Source organism: Arvicola amphibius, chromosome 8 (assembly GCF_903992535.2).
Source record: "Arvicola amphibius chromosome 8, mArvAmp1.2, whole genome shotgun sequence".
NCBI lineage: Eukaryota > Metazoa > Chordata > Mammalia > Rodentia > Cricetidae > Arvicola > Arvicola amphibius.
In genome coordinates, this window is record NC_052054.1 from 78,723,761 (window position 1) to 78,742,005 (window position 18,245).

The following is an 18,245-nucleotide window of genomic DNA, read 5'->3' on the forward strand; positions in this document are numbered from 1 at the left end:
TGTGAGTGGTGGGGTGTTGGGAGATGGTGGTGTGTCTCCCGGGCCAGGAGAGGATGTGAGAACAGTTTGTTCCCAGGTTCCCTCCCCCCTTGGCCCGGGTTGGTGGGGGGAGGGCAGAGCTGAAGGATGGGGCCCTGAGGAGGGTGGAGAGCGAGGATGCCTGAGTAGCTGGAAGGGCTTGATTCTCCACTGGATATATGCAAACGCATTTCAGAAGACTTTTTTGGGGGGCAGGAGTGAGGGTTGGGGTCGAGGAGGGTCAGAGTTGAGCTTAGACACAAAGAGGCCAAGGACAGCTAGTTGTAGGAGTGTGTGGTTCTCTCCACAGAGGCAACGTTCCCACGGCAGGCAGGTCCTTGGGATCTTCCCGTGGAATTCCTGGGTCTGAAGTCGGTTTGCCTCGTGGCCCGTTCACTCGCAGATGTCCACAGATCGAGTTTTAAGCTGTCCCCCCCCACACCCCCCAGCTAAGAGGGCCACAGGGAACCCGATCCTGGCTGAGGCTTCAGGAGTGTGTGAACGAGCGGCACTTCCTTGTGGGAACACTTCCTTGTGGACGTAGAGGGGACTCTGATCACGTTCTTCCTACCCTACCCCTAGCGGCCCGGGATGCTCTCCTCCACAATCCACTACCTGACTGTTCGCCGCAGTGGGACCCAGTGGGGAGACGACCGTGGGCGGGGCAGAGCATACAAATGAGATGGAGATCGGAAGGGGCGGGGCTTGAGGCAAGTGGGGTCTTAGGGGTAGAGGCTTCACTTTTGAATTTGAGTCCCGTGGACTAAGATGGACCTTATTTTACCTGAAATCTTGTGTTTTTGTTTGCTTTGAGACAAGGTCTACATGGTCCTGGCTGCCCTGGAACTCCCTAAGTAAACTAGGCTGGTCTCTGCCTGCCAAGGGCTGGAATTAAAGGTGTGGGCTACCTTTGTTCAGTCTCCCCCTCCCCCCAAAAAAAAAAAAAACATCAGAAGGAAATAGGGTCCCTTGGGTCTGGAGTTACGAACTGGCATGTGAATGCTGGCCATCCGGAGCACTCTGGAAGAGTAGACGGTGTTCTTAACCACTGAGCCACTTCTAACCCAGCATTTTTTTTTAAAAGGATATTGCCACTTTATTTGGGGAGAGCACAGGCTGGCCTTAAACTTGCTATGTAGCAGAGGATGACTAAGAATTCCTGATGTCCTCACTTTAAAAGCTGAGATTACAAAAGTGATCAACACAGCTGGCTTTTTTTCTTCAGGAGAGGTGGGCTCTTGCTGTGGAGTCCAGGCTGGCCTTGAACTCTCAGGGATCCTCCTGCCTCAGTCTCAGAGGTAGCCATTACACCAGGCAAAAGCAGACCACCTTCCTCCCCATTCTGACACGGGGTTTCACTGTGTAGCCCTAGCTAGCCTGGAGCTTGCTATTCTGAGCAGGCTGGCTTAGAACTCAGAGATGTACTTGCCTTGTCTCCTGCATGAGGAGCTTAAAGGCTTGTGTTACCAGGTCCACCCTGCAGACCTAGCTTTTTTTTTTTTTTAACTTGAGCATAACTGTACATCCTGAGGGTCGGATTTCTGGTGTCTGGATGCTGAGGATGAGCAGTAAGACTGGTAAGCTGTGCTGTGCTGTGCTGTGCAGCAGGGGTGTGATATGCATTTAGGAGGGAGCCGCGCTGATTTCCGGGCAGCTGCCTGCGAGCACACCAGCCATTTCTATGAAACGTTTATTTCCTTTGAAACCTCCTGAAACATGCCAGAAATCTCAAGACAGGGATGGGAATGGGAAAGGGGAGTGGGGGTGGGGGACAATAAAGAATAATAAAAAATCCAAATAGAACAAATCAACATGGAAAAAAAGCCTGCTGCTATCTCTAGCCATCAGACAGAACATCAACCTCAAATTAAATAGTTATTTTTTGCAGAAATTCTTACAAAAATAATAGAACAAAACCAAAAATTATAATTTACAATTGTCAATGTACATGATTAGGTCCCCAAAATGATTTGAATGATCCGAAGATACGAGGAGACATATTAAAGAAAGAAATGAAGGGAGGGAGGGAGGAAGCGAAGGAGGGTAGGGGGAGGAAGGGAGGGGCAGGCTCCAGGTCCGGGGTCTGAGGGAAGGGGGAGGGGCAGGAGCTGGAGAACCCTTCAGGAAGGGATCAGGAAAGGAGGACATCACAGTAGCTGGCCAGGGCTGAGGACGCGAGGACACTGGGTAGTCTGGTCTGCCACCATCATTCCACGGTGGGTGGAGGACATGGCAGGCTGCTCCCTCACAACCCAGGGTTCCCCAGGGCCAGAGGCGGGTCACAGGGAGCCGGGGGTACCCTCCAGTCTGGCACATCTGGAGTGGAGTGCCTGTTGTATGTGGTCTCAGAGCCCTTCCAGAGAGGTCATGGGCCCGAAGAGAAGGTGAAGGGTCCTGGGCTGAGGGCTGGGCCATCTAGCCATGGCTCTGGGTCCAATCCATGCTGCCAACTGCTCCCCGCCTGCTGCCCCCACATTCCTCCGGGTCCTCACACTGATCCCTGGCCCATGGGGACATGTCTTGACCCTGGGGTTGGAGAACCCACAGATCGTGGCCATTCAAACTTGTTCTGGCACAACTCTACATGAAAAAATAAATATATATATATATTCTTTTCTGTTTGTTTTTAAAGAAGGAAAAAAGGGAATTTGTGTTTCCTGGGTGAGCAGCATAGACCCAGACCAAGCTGCCCCTTATTGCCTTTGGAGAATCAGCGTCTCTGGGGGTTGCACTGAGTGCTCCCCGGGGAGCACAGTGAGCATGTCTGGTGGCCGCTGGCAGCTGGAGTGTGGCCAGGGAGACTTGAAAAAGAAAAGAGGACCAGACAGGTGAAGGCTGTGCTTCAGCCCTGTCCCCAGGGTCCCTGCTGCCTCTGGAGTGGGAGGCAATGGCCTAGTTGTGCTAGGGGAGGAGCCCATGGCTGGCCGATCAGTAGCTGAAGGCAGAGGGGCCTGTGTCTGCTAGAGTGCAGCGGATAGAAAAAGATCATATAAACAGTCTTTACTGTACAAACAGGGTTTCTCAAAGGAGTGGATCTGGATGCTAGGGGTTCTTGTCTATTCGGGGGCCCCAGGAAGATAATTTAAACTCTATGAAAGTGCTCCTCGTTCCTGTACGGAAGGGGGACCCAGAGGGTGATGTCCATGCTGTCTGGAGCCAGCGCACTGGGGACTGAGGAGCCCTGGACCATCAGAGAGTAGGGGAAGAAAGGGCCCATTTTGTCCCATAGTTCTCATGCAGGGGCTCCTGGGCACCTCCCACTAACACAGCTCCAGGCAGCTGGGTCTTAGGAACAGGCTACAAGGCTTGCAGGGCCACAGGGAGCAGCTGAGAAGGGCCAAGCTAGCTCACTGCGCCTGGGGCTAAGTCCCCACAGAAGGTTGCCGGGCAGTGGGTGCGGGGCTGTGGCTGGATGACTTGTCACTCCTGCAACCAGAAGCCACTGCCTGCCAGCCAGGGAGGCCCAGGGGCTGAGCCCAGGGTGCCTCAGAGTTCCTTCTTCTCCCTGCTGAAGAGCTCGGCAAACTTGCGAAGCTGCTCACTGGCGGCCTGCGATTCCTCCTGCAATCGCTGATTGTTCTGGCGAAGGCTGGCCACCTCTGATTGCAGCACCACCTTGTCCTGCCTCTCCTGGGGGGCAAAAGGGCTGGGTTAATACAGTGGCCAAGGGTGCTCCTAGCGGCGCACACAACAGGAACAGACCACAGCTACTGGGGCCTGATAGGCCTGGCTACAAGGGTTCAAATCCCAGCTCTTTTTCCAGATGAACAACCCTGGGCAAGTTACTTCATATCCTGGCCTCTGACTGGCAGCTTGGAAAGTCTTTGAAGTGGTTTCTTCTTTTAGATAGGGTCTTACTGTGTAGTTCAGGCTGATTTCAAATCTGCAATTCTCTGTCTCAGCCTCCCTATGCCGGCATCACAGGCCTGCGCCACCACACACAGCCTGAAGTAATCTTTTGATATGCTACTGTCCCCACCTTCCCCCAGCTGCCAAGCTTTCGGGACCCAAGCCTCACCAGAGCCAAGACTGCTTGAGCAGGCTTCGCTCTTCTGAGGATGACTGACACCCAAGGCAGGGAATATGCCAAGGCCTTCCGGGGTACTGGGGTGGGGATCTGAACTGGGGTCCCTGATTTCTGTATTGAGGACTTACTGCTGAGGTGCTGCTGTTTCCTGCCTTGAATTACCCCAAATATATAAGTAAAGCCTTCTCCACTCTTGCTGCTTCTTATCCCCCTATGCCCTCAACTGGTACACAGACGCAAGAGATGTGGCTGGAATGGATGGCCGTCCACACACGACTATCCTTTTTGTCGTTTGTTTGGTTTTTGAGACAGGGTTTCTCTGTGTGGCCCTGGCTGTCCTGGAAATCACTCTACAGACCAGGCTGCCTCAAACTCAGAGATTCACCTGCCTCTGCCTCCCGACTGCTGAGATTAAAGGCATGCGCCACCATTGCCTGGCAGGATTGTTTTAAAAATGTCATGATGTGGAGGCGTACCTGTAATCCCAGCAATGGGGAGGGTCAGGCAGGAAGATCAAGGCCATTCCGGACTCTTTCTTACTAAAGTTATCAGCTTTGTCTTGCATGTTAGTCAATGGATAAACTACTATTTATTCATTTTAACTTATTTTCTTATTTATGTATGTGCAGGTGTGTGTACAAGCACAGGTGTGTGGAGAGGGTCCAGGTGTCTTCCTCTGTCAATCTTCACCTATTTAAAGTAACTCTCTCTAAACCTATGGCTATTATTTTCTTGGGTTGGCTGGAAGCCAACACTTGCACCTGAGACCATCCAGTCTCTGCCCCATGCAGAGCTGGGGTTACAGGTATGGGAGATGCCTGGTTTGTTATACAGATGCTATGAGACTTAGCTACAATTCTTACTTTAATTGGCTGCAGACTTCTGCTGCATGAATGACCTATAATCTGTATCACCATTTTCCCATTGATGATCAACATCTGGCTCCCATTTACAATTATATATATTTTTTAAATATTTATTTATTTATTATGTATACAATATTCTGTCTGTGTGTATGCCTGAAGGCCAGAAGAGGGAACCAGACCCCATTACAGATGGTTGTGAGCCACCATGTGGTTGCTGGGAATTGAACTCAGGACCTTTGGAAGAGCAGGCAATGCTCTTAACCGCCGAGCCATCTCTCCAGCTCCTACAATTATATTTTTTAAAATATTTATTTATTTATTTATTTATTTATTTATTTATTTATTTATTTATTTATTATGTATACAATATTCTGTCTGTGTGTATGCCTGCACGCCAGAAGAGGGCACCAGACCCCATTAGAGATGGTTGTGAGCCACCATGTGGTTGCTGGGAATCGAACTCAGGACCTTTGGAAGAGCAGGCAATGCTCTTAACCTCTGAGCCATCTCTCCAGCCCCTACAATTATATTTTTTATTTAAAGATATGATCTCATGTAATTCAGGCAGACTAAAAATTCCCTGTGTAGCTGAGGATGACCCTGAACTTCTGATTCTCTTGCCTCCATGACCTGAGTGCTGGGGTTATAAGCACCCAGTGTGGGCAATGCTAGTAACAGACAAGCACTCAACCAATCGAGCTACATGTCACGTTTCTCCATGCTCGCTAGATTTTTCTTTCTTTTCTTTCTTTTTTTGGTTTTTCAAGACAGGGTTTCTATGTATAACAACCCTGGATGTCCTGGAACTAGCTCTTGTAGACCAGGCTGGCCTCAAACTCACACAGAGATCCACATGTCTCTGCCTCCTGAGTGCTGGGATTAATGGCGTGCGCCACCACCACCCAGCCTACTTGCTAGGTTTTTCAGTCTCCCTGTGACCATACTCCAAAGCAGAGGGGGCAGGGGAGACAGGTGCTGCCCAGCGCATGGGGAGCAGGCAGGAGGTGTGCTGTAAGCCTCACCTTCTGCAGGTCTGTGTGCAGCTGCTTCAGCATCACCTCCAGTTGGTACACCTTGCCTGTCAGGTCCAGGGGTGGCTCCTCACTGGAGAGACAAGGGATTGGGTCAGTTCTGTGGCCTGCCAGCCTCTGAGGACAGTTCTTCCTCACAGCTGGGAGACTTGAAGTACAGGCTCTCTGGTCTCTGGTGAGTCCTCACTTCCTGAAAGCCCAGAGGCTGCAAGGCACAGATGAGCAGCTCTGTGGGGAAGCCAGAGGCAGCTCCTTCCTGCCCTTGGGCCCTGGCTATCTGTGGATGTAGGCTGAGGAAGCACTAGGCCAGGCCAGGGCTGGGTGGGGGCTGCCCTGAAATATGCATCTCCCCCCAAGAAGGGGTGTGTAACTTTTGGAAGAACCTTTTTTGTCTACTCATGAGACACAAAGGACTCTCTCAAGCTGTTATCTAGTTAGCAGTGTAAACCGAGCACAGCCCAAGCCCAGAAAGTCCACATGGGCCAATGGACAGCAGCACCATCAATGGCGATGGGACCTAGGCTACTCTGCTCTAGTGTGGTCAGTTTAACAGAACCCAGCCCTCTGTGGCCTGTAATCGTATCACATGATGCCCAGGCTAAGGCAGGGGATGCTGTCCACCAAGTGCAGGGGCTGGGACCCGCTGCCTGGGATCTAGCTGGGAGGAATCTCCCAGCCCCAGGTCAGCCTGGCATTTTGGAAGCAGGTGGCACTTCCCTGCACAGAGCTGAGGCTACAGATGCTTAGGGCTCTTATACTTAGAGGGGTTTGGCGGAAGGGCTGCAGAGGTGAGGCTGCTGGGTCCTCCTGGCTCTCCTCCTCTTTTCCTCCCCTCATCTCCTGAACTGTAGCATCTATTTTCTGTAACTACAGAGGTTTCTGATGGCCGTCAAGGTCTAAGACCAACTAGGGTGTAAAGGAAAACATGTATCAATTTTTTCCTCAGAAAAGGCTTCCAGGAAGCACTAAGTGCTGTGTGCAGGCCTGTGACAAGCGGAACCTTGTGGGCAGCTGGCGCAGATACTGCGGGTGCCCTGTTGAGTCCCCTGTGGGCAGCATGGCCCTTAAGGCTTTCTCTGCCAGCCCTTCACTTCCTGCTGAGCATGGGCACTCAGATTCACTGCGTTCAACTGGACGAGCCGGGGCGAGACGACCAAGTGGACCCTGTCTCCTTGTCCTCTCAGCCTCCTGAGGGTGCAGCTGCACCTTAGCCTCCAGGATGGTCTGTGCAGGCCCAGCAGTGCAGAGGGTGAAACGAGATGTCCGGGCTCAGTCTGCATCATTGCAGGATCCACCGAGATGGGGCACAAGCAACAGATAGATGGTGATGGGAGGCAGAGAGCTTGGGGGGGGCGCTGAGGAATGTTTGGGAGCATGGCTCAAAGCTGGAAGTATGATAAATCTGCTGTCCTGGGGTGGGCAGAGTTTGCATGTCACACTGCATGGCTGGTGTGACAACTCTAGCCATTAGGCAAGGGACAAAGGGACCTCCTGCCCTGGGAGCAAAGGGGTGGCCTGCAGCACCTTGGGGTGATGAACCCCAGTGCTCCCACAGAAACTCACCTCATGGTGGGGGTGGTCCTAGGAGTCTGGGGGCTCCGCTCCAAGCTCAGGTGGCTGTGGACTGGACTGTGTGCAGGAGGGATGTCTGGGCTCAGGGCTGGGTCATTGAGAGAGAAGAGCGAGACGGCTCTTTGCACTGCCAGGGAACGAGAGAGAGAAGGGGACTGAGTTCTTCCAGGTGAGGCAGGCAGCCTCGGCTTCTTGACACTGCCTCCTACAAACCCCAGTCTCCACCCATTTTCCGCCTGCTGACCCCTCTCTGAGGCCTGGTCTCATTTTGTAGCCCAGGTTGGCCTTGAGCTCAGTGAGTGATTCTCCTGTTTCAGACTGTTGGATGCTTGGATTTCAGGCATGAGCCACCATGTCTGGCTTTTCTTTTTTGAGTCAGGGTGTCACTCTGTAGCTCAAGTTGGCCTTAAACCCTCCTTTCTCAGCCTTCTGAGTGTTGTAATTATAGATATATACAACCAAGCCCAAGTTCCTAAAATTATTATTTTTTTAAATTTATTTCTTTTTATCTTACATACATTGGTGTTTTGCCTGTAGGTATACGTCTGTGTCTATATGAGGGCATTAGATCCCCCAGGAACAGAAGTTACAGACAGCTTTGAGCTGTCATGTGATACTGGGAATTGAACCTGGGTCCTCTGGAAGAGTAGCCAGTGCTCTTAACTGCTAAGCCATCTCTCCAGCCCCCCTATTTGTGTTGTTTTAATGATGTATTTCTTTCATTTCTTTTCGTTTTTTAATTTTAGGTTTTATTTTTGGGTTTTCGAGACAGGATTTCTCTGTTTTAACATCCCTGGCTGTCCTGGAACTCCCTCAGTAGACCAGGCTGGCCTTGAACTCATAGAGATATACCTGTATCTGCCTCCAGAGTGCTGGGATTAAAGATTAAAGGCGTGTGCCACCACACCCAACCTTTTCTTTCTTTTTCTTTTTTTTTAAAGATTTATTTATTTATTATGTACACATTGTTCAGCCTCCACATATGCCTGCAGGCTAGAAGAGGGCACCAGATCTCATTACAGATGGTTGTGAGCCCCCATATGGTTGCAGGGAATTGAACTCAGGACCTCTGGAAGAACAGTCAGTGCTCTTAACCTCTGAGCCATCTCTCCAGCCCCTTTCCTTTTTAAAATTTATTTTTAATTATATATATGTGTGTGTGTGCGAGAGAGAGAAAGAGACAGAATATGCTACGTGTGTGTATGCCTGTGGAAACCAGAGTGTATCAGATTCCCCTTGGAGGTGGAGTTCATGTGGATGTGACCCAGAGTGGGTGCTGGGAACCAAGTTCAGATTCTCTGGAAGAGTAGGAGTAGCAAGTTTTTTTAATTAGTAAGCTATTCCTCCAGCCCAGAAGCCAAAGGTTTTAAGGAGGATCTTTACAGCTCAGGCGGGCTCCTGTGACTCAGAGCACAGACTCCCAATGCCCTCCTGTGCTCTTCCTGGTAGTCAGGTCTGGGGCTGAATATCCCAAATCCTTTAGAAACGCAGAAGAACTATTAAGGCTCATACCACAGTTTAAGTATATAACTGCTGTGGGATAATGCTCTTGTATATTGTAAATATTTGCCACTCATACTGGTTTAATAAAAAGCTGATAGACCAGTAGCCAGGCAGGAAGTAGAGGCGGGACAACTAGACTAGGAGAATTCTGGGAAGAGGAAAGGCGGAGATGCAGTTGTCATCCAGAAGCGGAGGAAGCAAGATGAGGATGCCTTACGAGAAACGGTACCAAGCCACATGGCTAAACATAGATAAGAGTTATGGGTTAATTTATGTTATTAGAGGTAGTTAGTAATAAGCCTGAACAATAGGCCAAACAGTTTATAATTAATATAAGCCTCTGGGTGTTTATTTGGGACTGAATGGTTGTGGGACTGGGTGGAACAGAAACTTCTATCACATATATCTATTCTAGAAAGGAGCTCTACCACTGAGTCACACTCCAGCCCCTCACTGGGGATTCTAGGCAGGGGCTCTACCACTGAGCCACACCCCAGCTCCTCACTGGGGGATTCTAGGCAGGGGCTCTACCACTGAGCCACACCCCAGCCCTCACTGGGGGATTCTAGGCAGGGGCTCTACCACTGAGCCACACCCCAGCCCCTCACTGGGGGATTCTAGGCAGGGGCTCTACCACTGAACCACACCCCAGCCCCTCACTGGGGGATTCTAGGCTGCTCCATTGCTGTTCATCTCCGCTCTGCAGTGGTTCTTAAGCACTGTAATGAGTACAATGAGTACAGATTCATCCAACACTCACAATTTGTGGGGCAGAAAGATAATTTATAGATGAACTGAGGCATGAGGGGTTAATGGCTTATCACAAAGCTCCTCACAGGCAAAGCTGGGGATCACACGTAGGCGGCAGGCTCTGGTTTCCTTGTCAACCCATTTGGTACTTCCTCTGCTGGGAGCAGGCCAGCTGAGCTCCATTCTTTTAGATCTGGTCCAGTCCCCACTGCTTGCTCTTCCTCCCAAAGTCAAAGATCCAAGTAATTCTTGGTCTGACACTGCCTAGTATTGGGGACATCAAGGTAAGCCTGATGCCCTTAGGGCTACTGTTAGGTGGCAGAGCACGTGGGACACTCTAGCATCATAGAAAAGAGAAAGTAAAATGAAAACAAAACCATGTGAGTCCCACTTTAATCAAAACCATTACTGCGTTCCTATCATGGTCCTTGGGAGACAGGCTGAAGGAAGGAATGGCGTCTACCCAGTCCACACAGCCCCTGTGATGCTACAAAGAACTTAAAAAGATTGTGGCAGGTGAGGTGTGAGGCCACATTAGGCCACATCCTTGCAATCCTAGCACTGGAGAGGCTGAGGCAGGAGGACCACAAATCTGAGGCCAGGCTGGGGAATTCTGTGCCGGTAGATGGACACAGGAAGGAACGAGGCCAGCCTGGGTTGTGTGAAACCTGTCTAAAACAAACAAACAAACCCAGTCATTCCATTGCTCATTCAGCATTGGAATCAAAGCCAGGGGTTTATAGCAGGGTGGTGGTAGCACGCACCTTTAATCCTAGCACTAGGGAGGCAGAAGCAGAGGTATCTCTGAGTTCAAGGCCAGTGTGGTCTATAGGGCGAGTTTCAGGACAGCCAGGATTACACAGAGAAAACCCTGTATCAAAAAAAACCAAACCAAACCATCCAATCAAACAACAGCCAGGGCCTTACGAGCATTTTACCACCGTGCTATACCACATGTCACAGATCCGGTCTGAGCTGGGCACATGGGCTGAGGCCCTGGTGAAGAAGTCAGTGGACAAGAGAGCAAGGTTTCCCTTGATGTACGGTGTGTCTTTCGTCTTTACGGCTCTGGGGTGGGGATATGACGGTCACAGCTCTAGCAGCCATCGGTGGCAGGGTGAGGTCCCACAAACAACAGAGCACAGGCTGGCAGGACTCTTGGTCCCTACTCAATTTGCTGAATTTAGAAGTGTCCCCTGGCCGGGCGGTGGTGGGCACACACCTTTAATCCACACTCAGGAGGCAGAGGCAGGTGGATCTCTGTGAGTTTGAGGCAGCCTGGACTATACAGTGAGCTCCAGGATAGCCAGGGCTGTTACACAGAGAAACCCTGTCTTAAAAAACAAAATAAAACAAAAAGTATTCCCTATAGTTTGTAGTTTGACTGCTCAACCAGGCCTTTTGGTTGTTGTTGTTGTTGTTGAGCAGGGTCTCTACATTCTCTACATACTCCTGACTGTTTTGGAACTTGGAACTTGTTTTGTAGATCAGGCTACCATGCAGCCTTCAATAGGGCACTGTTTGTGGAGGGCTTGCTCTGGGGCCACCTTTTTTGGGGGGGGGGTAGATGTTGAGACAGGGTTTCTCTGTGCAGCCCTGGCCGTCCTAGAACCTCTCGTTGTAGACCAGGCTGGCCTCAGACTCAGAGATCCGCCAGCCCCTGCCTCCTGAGTGCTGCAATTAAGGATGCATTGGCACCACTGCCCTGCTCAGGCCACTTCTGCATGTGCAGTGCTTCATGCAACCATTGCACAGACCAGGCAGTTGGTGAGGTAGTGCGGGGTCAGAAGGGGTCGCCTGTTTGTGTTGCATGTTAGTCAATGACAACACAAGGCTTTAACCTCACTCTCCGTGACTCTGGAACCCAGGTCCAGCAAAGCCACGGGGCCTCCAGAAATCCCCCCAGAACAGATGGGCACTGAGTATCAGGGAGGGCTGGGTGGAGGCCACCTACCTTCGTAGGCCTTGGCAGCATTCACCAGGCTAGACCACTCAAGGCCAGTAGCCGTGTCTGGGAGAGGCATCATTCCAGGGTCAAGCCGCCGTAGGGGCCGGTCCCGTCCATCAGCCAGTGAGAGCTCCGAGGCTGAGATGGTGGCTATGTGGGAAAGTGGGGACAGGGAGGTGACTGACCATGACGGTGTGGAAGGGACAGAAAGACAGATATTCACACTGTTCACATCAGGTACGCTTCAGGAAGAGGCTTCAGCAGGGCAAGGGCGCCGTGACGCTGGGTGTCTGTGTGCTCCTGAGGTGACCTCAGAGCAAGGCTCTGCCATGGGAGTGGGCGCCAGAGAGGAAAGCATCCCTAGGGAGCAGCAGCCAGGAAGTCCCCAAGGTTTAGGAAACACCAAGGTGCTCCGGGAGTTTCAGAACGAGCAGGAGGAGGAAAGTCTGAAGTGGCAGGCCTTGCAGTCACCAGGTCCCGTCAGGGCTGAGGGCCCATCCGAGGCTTTGTAATACCCTTCAGGTTTGCTCTGGGAGCACACTCAGCACCCCTGGAGTTCTGAGATGGTCTGGGAGGCAGAAGCCTGACAAACCCAGGCTGCCGGCCTTGCCTATAGCATATTTCTGGTCCAAGGGGAGGACACCCAGAGGGGCTGGGGCAGAGTGCTCAGGCGTGAGTGGGACGGAAGAACCCAGGGGCTGTGGGTCTGACAGGGAGAGGGGAGGGCAGCTGGGCCCAGATGGAGAGAGTGTGGCAGAGATGGAGGAAGGAGCTCAGATCTGCCTGTTGAGTGGACCTACGTGCACAGCACTCTCAGCTTCTTCTGGTGTGTACTGGGTGTGTCCTGTGTGCCAGGCCCCCCTGGAGGAGCAGGACGTCAAGAGCTGAGGGCAGAGGCAGGGTACAAGGGTGGACTTAGGAAGCATGGAGGCACCAAGGGACGGCTGGGGTGCTCTGTTGGGTGGGCAGGAGGGTCAGCCTTGAGCACAGGGACACAAGCCTGAAGGAAGCCTGGAAGAGCACAGCTATCTGTGGGGGCCCTGAGGAATAGGGTTGAGGCAGGGCCCTGGGCGAAAAGCCTCAGAACTCCAAGTCAAGGACAGTGTGGCACCATGGGAGGATTACAAATTTTGTGTGAGCTTTTTTGAAGCAAGGCTTCATTAGACCAAGCTGGCTTCAAATTCATGATACAGGCGAGGCTGACCTTGAACCCTGGGTCTTTCTGCTTTCATCCCCTAAGTACTAGGACCACAAGTGTGCTCCCCCATACTTGGCTACTGCAGGAAGATTTTAAGAGATGAGATGACTCCCTTAAAGAGCCCCAGAATTTCCTTTATCCCACCTCCTATAACGGGGGAGAGCTACGGGGAGCTTCATGTCTAGATGATGTGGGGACATGACCCCTAAGTGTAAATCCTAGGCACAGAACACATTTAAACTCAAGACAGTCTGGATTTAGGAAATAAAGTGTGCATAGCAGGGCAGTGGTGGCGCACACCTTTAATTCCAGCACTTGGGGGGCAGGGGCGGGAGGATCGCTGAGTTCAAGGCCAGTCTGGTCTACAGAGCAAGTCCCAGGTCAGTCAGGGCTATGTAGGTAGCCTCCAGGGTGTCTGGATCGGGTTTTGCCCACCAGTGAGCAGGGTAGTATCCACTGCTTGTCAGGCAGGAGAGGAGGCTCACAGAGGCAGCCATGCAGCTTTAGCTGCTTTGCCATGTTTTCTTTTTTCAGTCGAGAGAGATCTTGCCTACAATTCCAGACTGGCCTCAAACTCATGAGCCTTCTACCTGCAAGTACTAGAATTACAGACATGTCAGCATGCTGGCCACACCACGGCTTTTTCAGGAGATGATGGACCAGGGCCCTACTTGTAGGGCATATTCAATAAATACCTGCTCGATGAAATGAAGGGGTGGGGAAGTCTCATTCAGGAACCCCCCCCCCAAGTGGCATATTTGGGGAAGTCAGGGTAATTAGGTAAATGTTCAGAAATGGGATGTTGGGGCTGGAGAAATGGCTCAGTGGTTAAGAGCACTGCCTGCTCTTCCAAAGGTCCTGAGTTCAATTCCCGGCAACCATATGGTGGCTCACAACCATCTGTAATGAAGTCTGGTGCCCTCTTCTGGCCTGTGGCACACACACTGACAGAATATTGTATACATAATAAATAAATAATATTTAAAAAAAAAAAAGAAATGGGATGTTTAGGGGAATAGGGAGGCTGATGGGAGCGGGGAGGCTGGTGAGGAGCAGGAGGCTGGTGGGAACAGAGAGGCTGGTGGGAGCAGGGAGGCTGGTGGGGAGCAGGGAGGCTGGTGGGAGCAAGGAAGCTGGTGGGAGCAGGGAGGCTGGTGGGAGCAGGGAGCTGGTGGGAGCAGGGATGCTGGGGAACAATAAGTGCCTATCCTTGGGGAAGCTGACTTCCTCTAGTCTTGGGTGACCCAGTGTTTGGTCACAATATTTGCTCCTTGAGGTCCCCTGGAGCAACCTGTGCACCCATCCCTTCCTCACATGACTGGCCACACAGGACTACCAGGTGCCTCCCACCCGCAGTGCACCCCACTCCCAGCCCTGGGGGACCTGCAGCCCCCAAATGCCCAGGCTCACATTTCTTCTCTGGGAAGCCATTGCCATTGGCGGGAATGGTGCTGGGTGCCCCGCTGGGGGGGTGGGGGTGCTGGTGCTGGCGGCGGGCGGGCAGTGTGCTGGAGGGGAAGGCGCAGGTGCTGGTGAAGAGCACATCGCTGGGCAGGCCTGGCTCCAGGCTGGCAGGGCTGGCAAAGCTGGGCTCCCGGCGCCCGCTGCACAGGCTCTCATCTGACAGTGTCCGCTGCAGGCTCTTCTGGGGGACTGCAGCCAAGACAGGGTGGGGACAAGGGATGGGCATGCTGGGCTGTGGTCCTGGTCCTCGGGGCTTCCTGGCGAGTTCTTACTTACCCAGTGTCTACTCCTGTACCCTTACTGGTCACAGCACTAGACTCCCGACCACCATCCCGCAGGCTCCCCAGCCCTGACTTTGGGCCCATGGCTTCTGATCCAACTCTAGCCTTATATCAGCACTTTACCACTGAAGTATGCACGCCTTTTCTTTTCGGATATGGTCTCAGCTAGCCATGTAGCCCAGGCTGGCCTGGGACCTGTGATTCTCCTGCCTCTGTCTCCTGAGGACTGGGATCACAGTGTGTGCCACAACACCCAGTGGAGGCCTATCTTACTTAGTTCCCATGGACTGCAGCCCGGGCAATGAGGGAGAGGCAGGGGTGACAGAGAGACTGTAGTGCCTGCTGCTTTGGTCTGTCTTTGGGCAACAGGAGCCCACTCTGCACGTGTTTCCTATGCTCTGAACAGCTGGGTTCCCGCTTGGCTCTGGGAGAAAGATGTGAGACCCAGAGTCTGGGGGCCTTTTCCAGTTGGCTTAAGTCTTGGCTCTGTCTGTGGGTAACAGACATCCTCACTCACACCCCAGCAGGGCCAGCAGATACCAAAGTCTGGAGACAGGCTAGAGAGCATCCCTCCCCGCCTCACCCCACAGGCCCTAGGCCACCAGGCACGCACCCCTGTGTTCCGATCCTGCTCTGGCCCCAGGTTGTCCATGATAATGAGCTTCTTTAGGTCGTCCTCGATGGTTGACTTGTAGTTCTTCCGTGGGGACCGGAGGTCTCGCAGGGATGCCCTCAGCCGAGGCTGACCAAAGACATTCTTTTGTGTTGGTGTCCACCTGCCTGGAACCGGACACTGGAGTCAGAGGACCTTACGGTGCTTCTCAGGGCCATCTGGACTACAGAAGACTAGCCACTACCACGAGGGACCGTGCCCCCCCTATGCCACTTGCCTCTGCACTCTCTCATCTGTGCTGGGAGCCCACCGACCAGGCCTATTCCAAGGGCTGCAGTACAGCAGGCAGGGGCTGCAGAGCCACCTGCGGGAGGGGACTAGGCAGGGTGAACAAAGGGGCCCCTTGCGAGACAGAAAAACATGTTTCGAAGCAAATAAAAGCTGGGTGGAGGGATGGAGATTGGAAGTTCTTTTCTGAGGGGTTGGCATCTGGGGGGAAGGGCAGTCAAGGGAGGAATCCACACAGAAGAACATTTCTGGTGGAAGAGTGAGCAAGGTGAGGCCTGGGAAGAGGCAGGGACAGACTGCGTGAGACTTGTGAGACACCGTATGGATTTCTGGTGGCTTCCAGGGAGCCCTGAGGCTGAGCCGCCAGTTGGCCAGTGGTAGGTCCGGATGTATGTTGGGAGGATATGTGGGCAACAGGGCTCACAGAGGTCCGCAGGTGAGAGGTTTGTCCCTAACAAGAATGATGGGGTACCCGGAAAGCCCTCACCCCTGCTTTAGGAACTCAGGCAGCTCAGGTGGGGTTTCCTGTCCTGTCACGTGGATAACAGATTCCCCCACAATCACAGGGTCCACTCTCCTCTTTTCCACGCTGACCCATAGCTCTCTCTGTCTCTGCAGCTCTTTAGAATATGGAGGTAGGCTACCTCTGGGGGTCACTGGAGCACAGGCGACTGGGGTAGGAAAAGGAATCCCAGGAAAGAGCAGGCTTGGCTCTCTCAGTCTGCCCCTGCTTGCCCCTGCTGTGAGACCTCAGACAAGCCCCACTACATCTCTGGTGGTTTGAATGAAAAGGCTCCCAGGCGCTCGGATGTTTGTATACTTGGTCCCTAGCTGATGGAACCATCTGGAAAGGATAGGAGGTGTCTCAAAAAAGTCTCACCACTCCAAGTGTGTCTTCCTGCCTAGTGGTTATGTCTCCAGACGTAAGCCCTCAGTAATGCTTTACACCATGCCTGCCTACCTGCTATCACACCTGCCATGTCAGGGACCGGACCCTCTGCAACTATAAGCCCTAAAGAAACTTTTTATTTATTTAGGTTTTTCGGGACAGGGTTTCTCTGTAGCTTTGGAGCCTGTCCTGGAACTAGCTCTTGTAGACCAGGGTGGCCTTGAACTCACAGAGATCCACCTGTCTCTGCCTCCCAAGTGCTGGGATTAAGGTGTTGCCACCATTGCCTGGCCAAATAAACTCTTTTATAAGTTGCCATGGTCATAGTATCGTCACAGCAATAGAAACATGACCGAGATAGTGTCCCAGAGCTGGAAAATACCTCAGAGACCTGCTGCGCTGGGATCTGCTGCCAAGCACCTGGCTGCCTGTGACAGAAGCAGATGGTTGTGTGGCTCCTGTGGCTCCCAGCTCCCTTCACACCAGCCTGCTCCCCAATGGCTCTTGGCCTGCCACCCAGTGACCTGAAGGCCTCCTCTTGCTTCTGTTTGTGGCCTGGCTCTAGTCTAGGGCTGTCATGGCTGGGGGAGGCCTGGGCTCTGACCTGAGTCCTTGCTACTCCTAGAGAGAAACAATGTTAGGAGCGAGAGCTTTATGAGGCAACCACCTTGTACTGGGCTCTGAAGCTATGCAGCAGGGCTGGGTGTGTGATCGGCTGGAAGAGTGTCTGTTCAGCACGCACTAAGCCCACGAGTTCTGTCTCCAGTACCACTTAATGCCAGGTGTGGTAGCACACATCTGTAATCCGGCATCTGGGGGGTGGAGGCGAATCAGGAGTTCAGAGTAATCTTTATGTACCCAGTTTGTGGCCAGCTGGGCTACATAAGATCTTGTCTTAAAAATCTAAACCAAGCCAGAAGAGGGGCTGCAGAGATCAGCAGTTAAGAGTTCCCAAACCTATGGAAGGTAGCTCACAATCACTTGCCACCTCCAGTTCCAAGGAATTCAATGCCCTCCTTCTGCCCTGAACACATGTGCACACACACACACCCACACACGCACACACATCCCACATCACACACATATACACATAAAAATAAAAAGAACCAACCAAGCAAGCAGAAACCAAGGTAGCCGCTTGCGGTGAACAGCGGTTTGTTTCTGTGTCTGTGTTTTGGAGACAGGGTTTCTCTCTGTAGCCCTGGATGATCTGGAACTTGCTGTGTAGTCTCGCTGGTCTTGAACTTGCAGAGACCCAGCTTCCTCTGTCTCCAGTTGGACTAGGATTAAAGGTACACACCCCACCAGACCTAACTTATTTTTAATTTTTATATAAGTTTTATGTATATGTATGTTTTGCCTGCATGTATGTCTGTACACCATACTTGTGTTGCCTGGCCTACAGAGGCCTGAAGAGGGTACTGAATCCCCTGGAAAAGAAGCCAGTGCTCTTAACCACTGGGCCATCTCCCCAGCACTTATTCTAAATTTTAAATTAATTAGTTAGTTCTTAGTGATGATGGGATATACCCAGGGTTTCATGGATGCCAGGCAAGTATTCTATTACTGACTATACCTTAGTCCCCTGCGCCCTTTTCGTTCTTCTGCTTGGCCTTTTTGAGACAGGGTCTTGTTACATGGCTCAAGTTTGGCCTGGAACATAGATAGTATCCTCCTGCCTCAGCCTCCTGAGTGCTAGGGTTACCGGCATGAGCCACCATGCCTGACTCTGCTGTGTCATGTCTGTATCACAGATGGACTGTGTGTGATATGTGAAACGTGCCCACATTTGATTTG

General features: G+C 52.2%; 1 protein-coding gene across 1 annotated transcript in view; it reads right to left on the bottom strand.

Moving 5' to 3' along the window:
* Window positions 1–1,767: 1,767 nt before the first annotated feature.
* The window catches only part of Sipa1l3 (signal induced proliferation associated 1 like 3), a 204,163-nt gene continuing 187,685 nt past the window's right edge, over window positions 1,768–18,245 (bottom strand). The window contains 7 exon segments of the mRNA XM_038340138.1: window positions 1,768–3,648; window positions 5,934–6,015; window positions 7,506–7,641; window positions 11,722–11,865; window positions 14,324–14,566; window positions 15,268–15,418; window positions 15,420–15,438. Coding sequence (XP_038196066.1) covers window positions 3,505–3,648; window positions 5,934–6,015; window positions 7,506–7,641; window positions 11,722–11,865; window positions 14,324–14,566; window positions 15,268–15,418; window positions 15,420–15,438 — 919 coding nt within the window. The 3' untranslated portion in view covers window positions 1,768–3,504.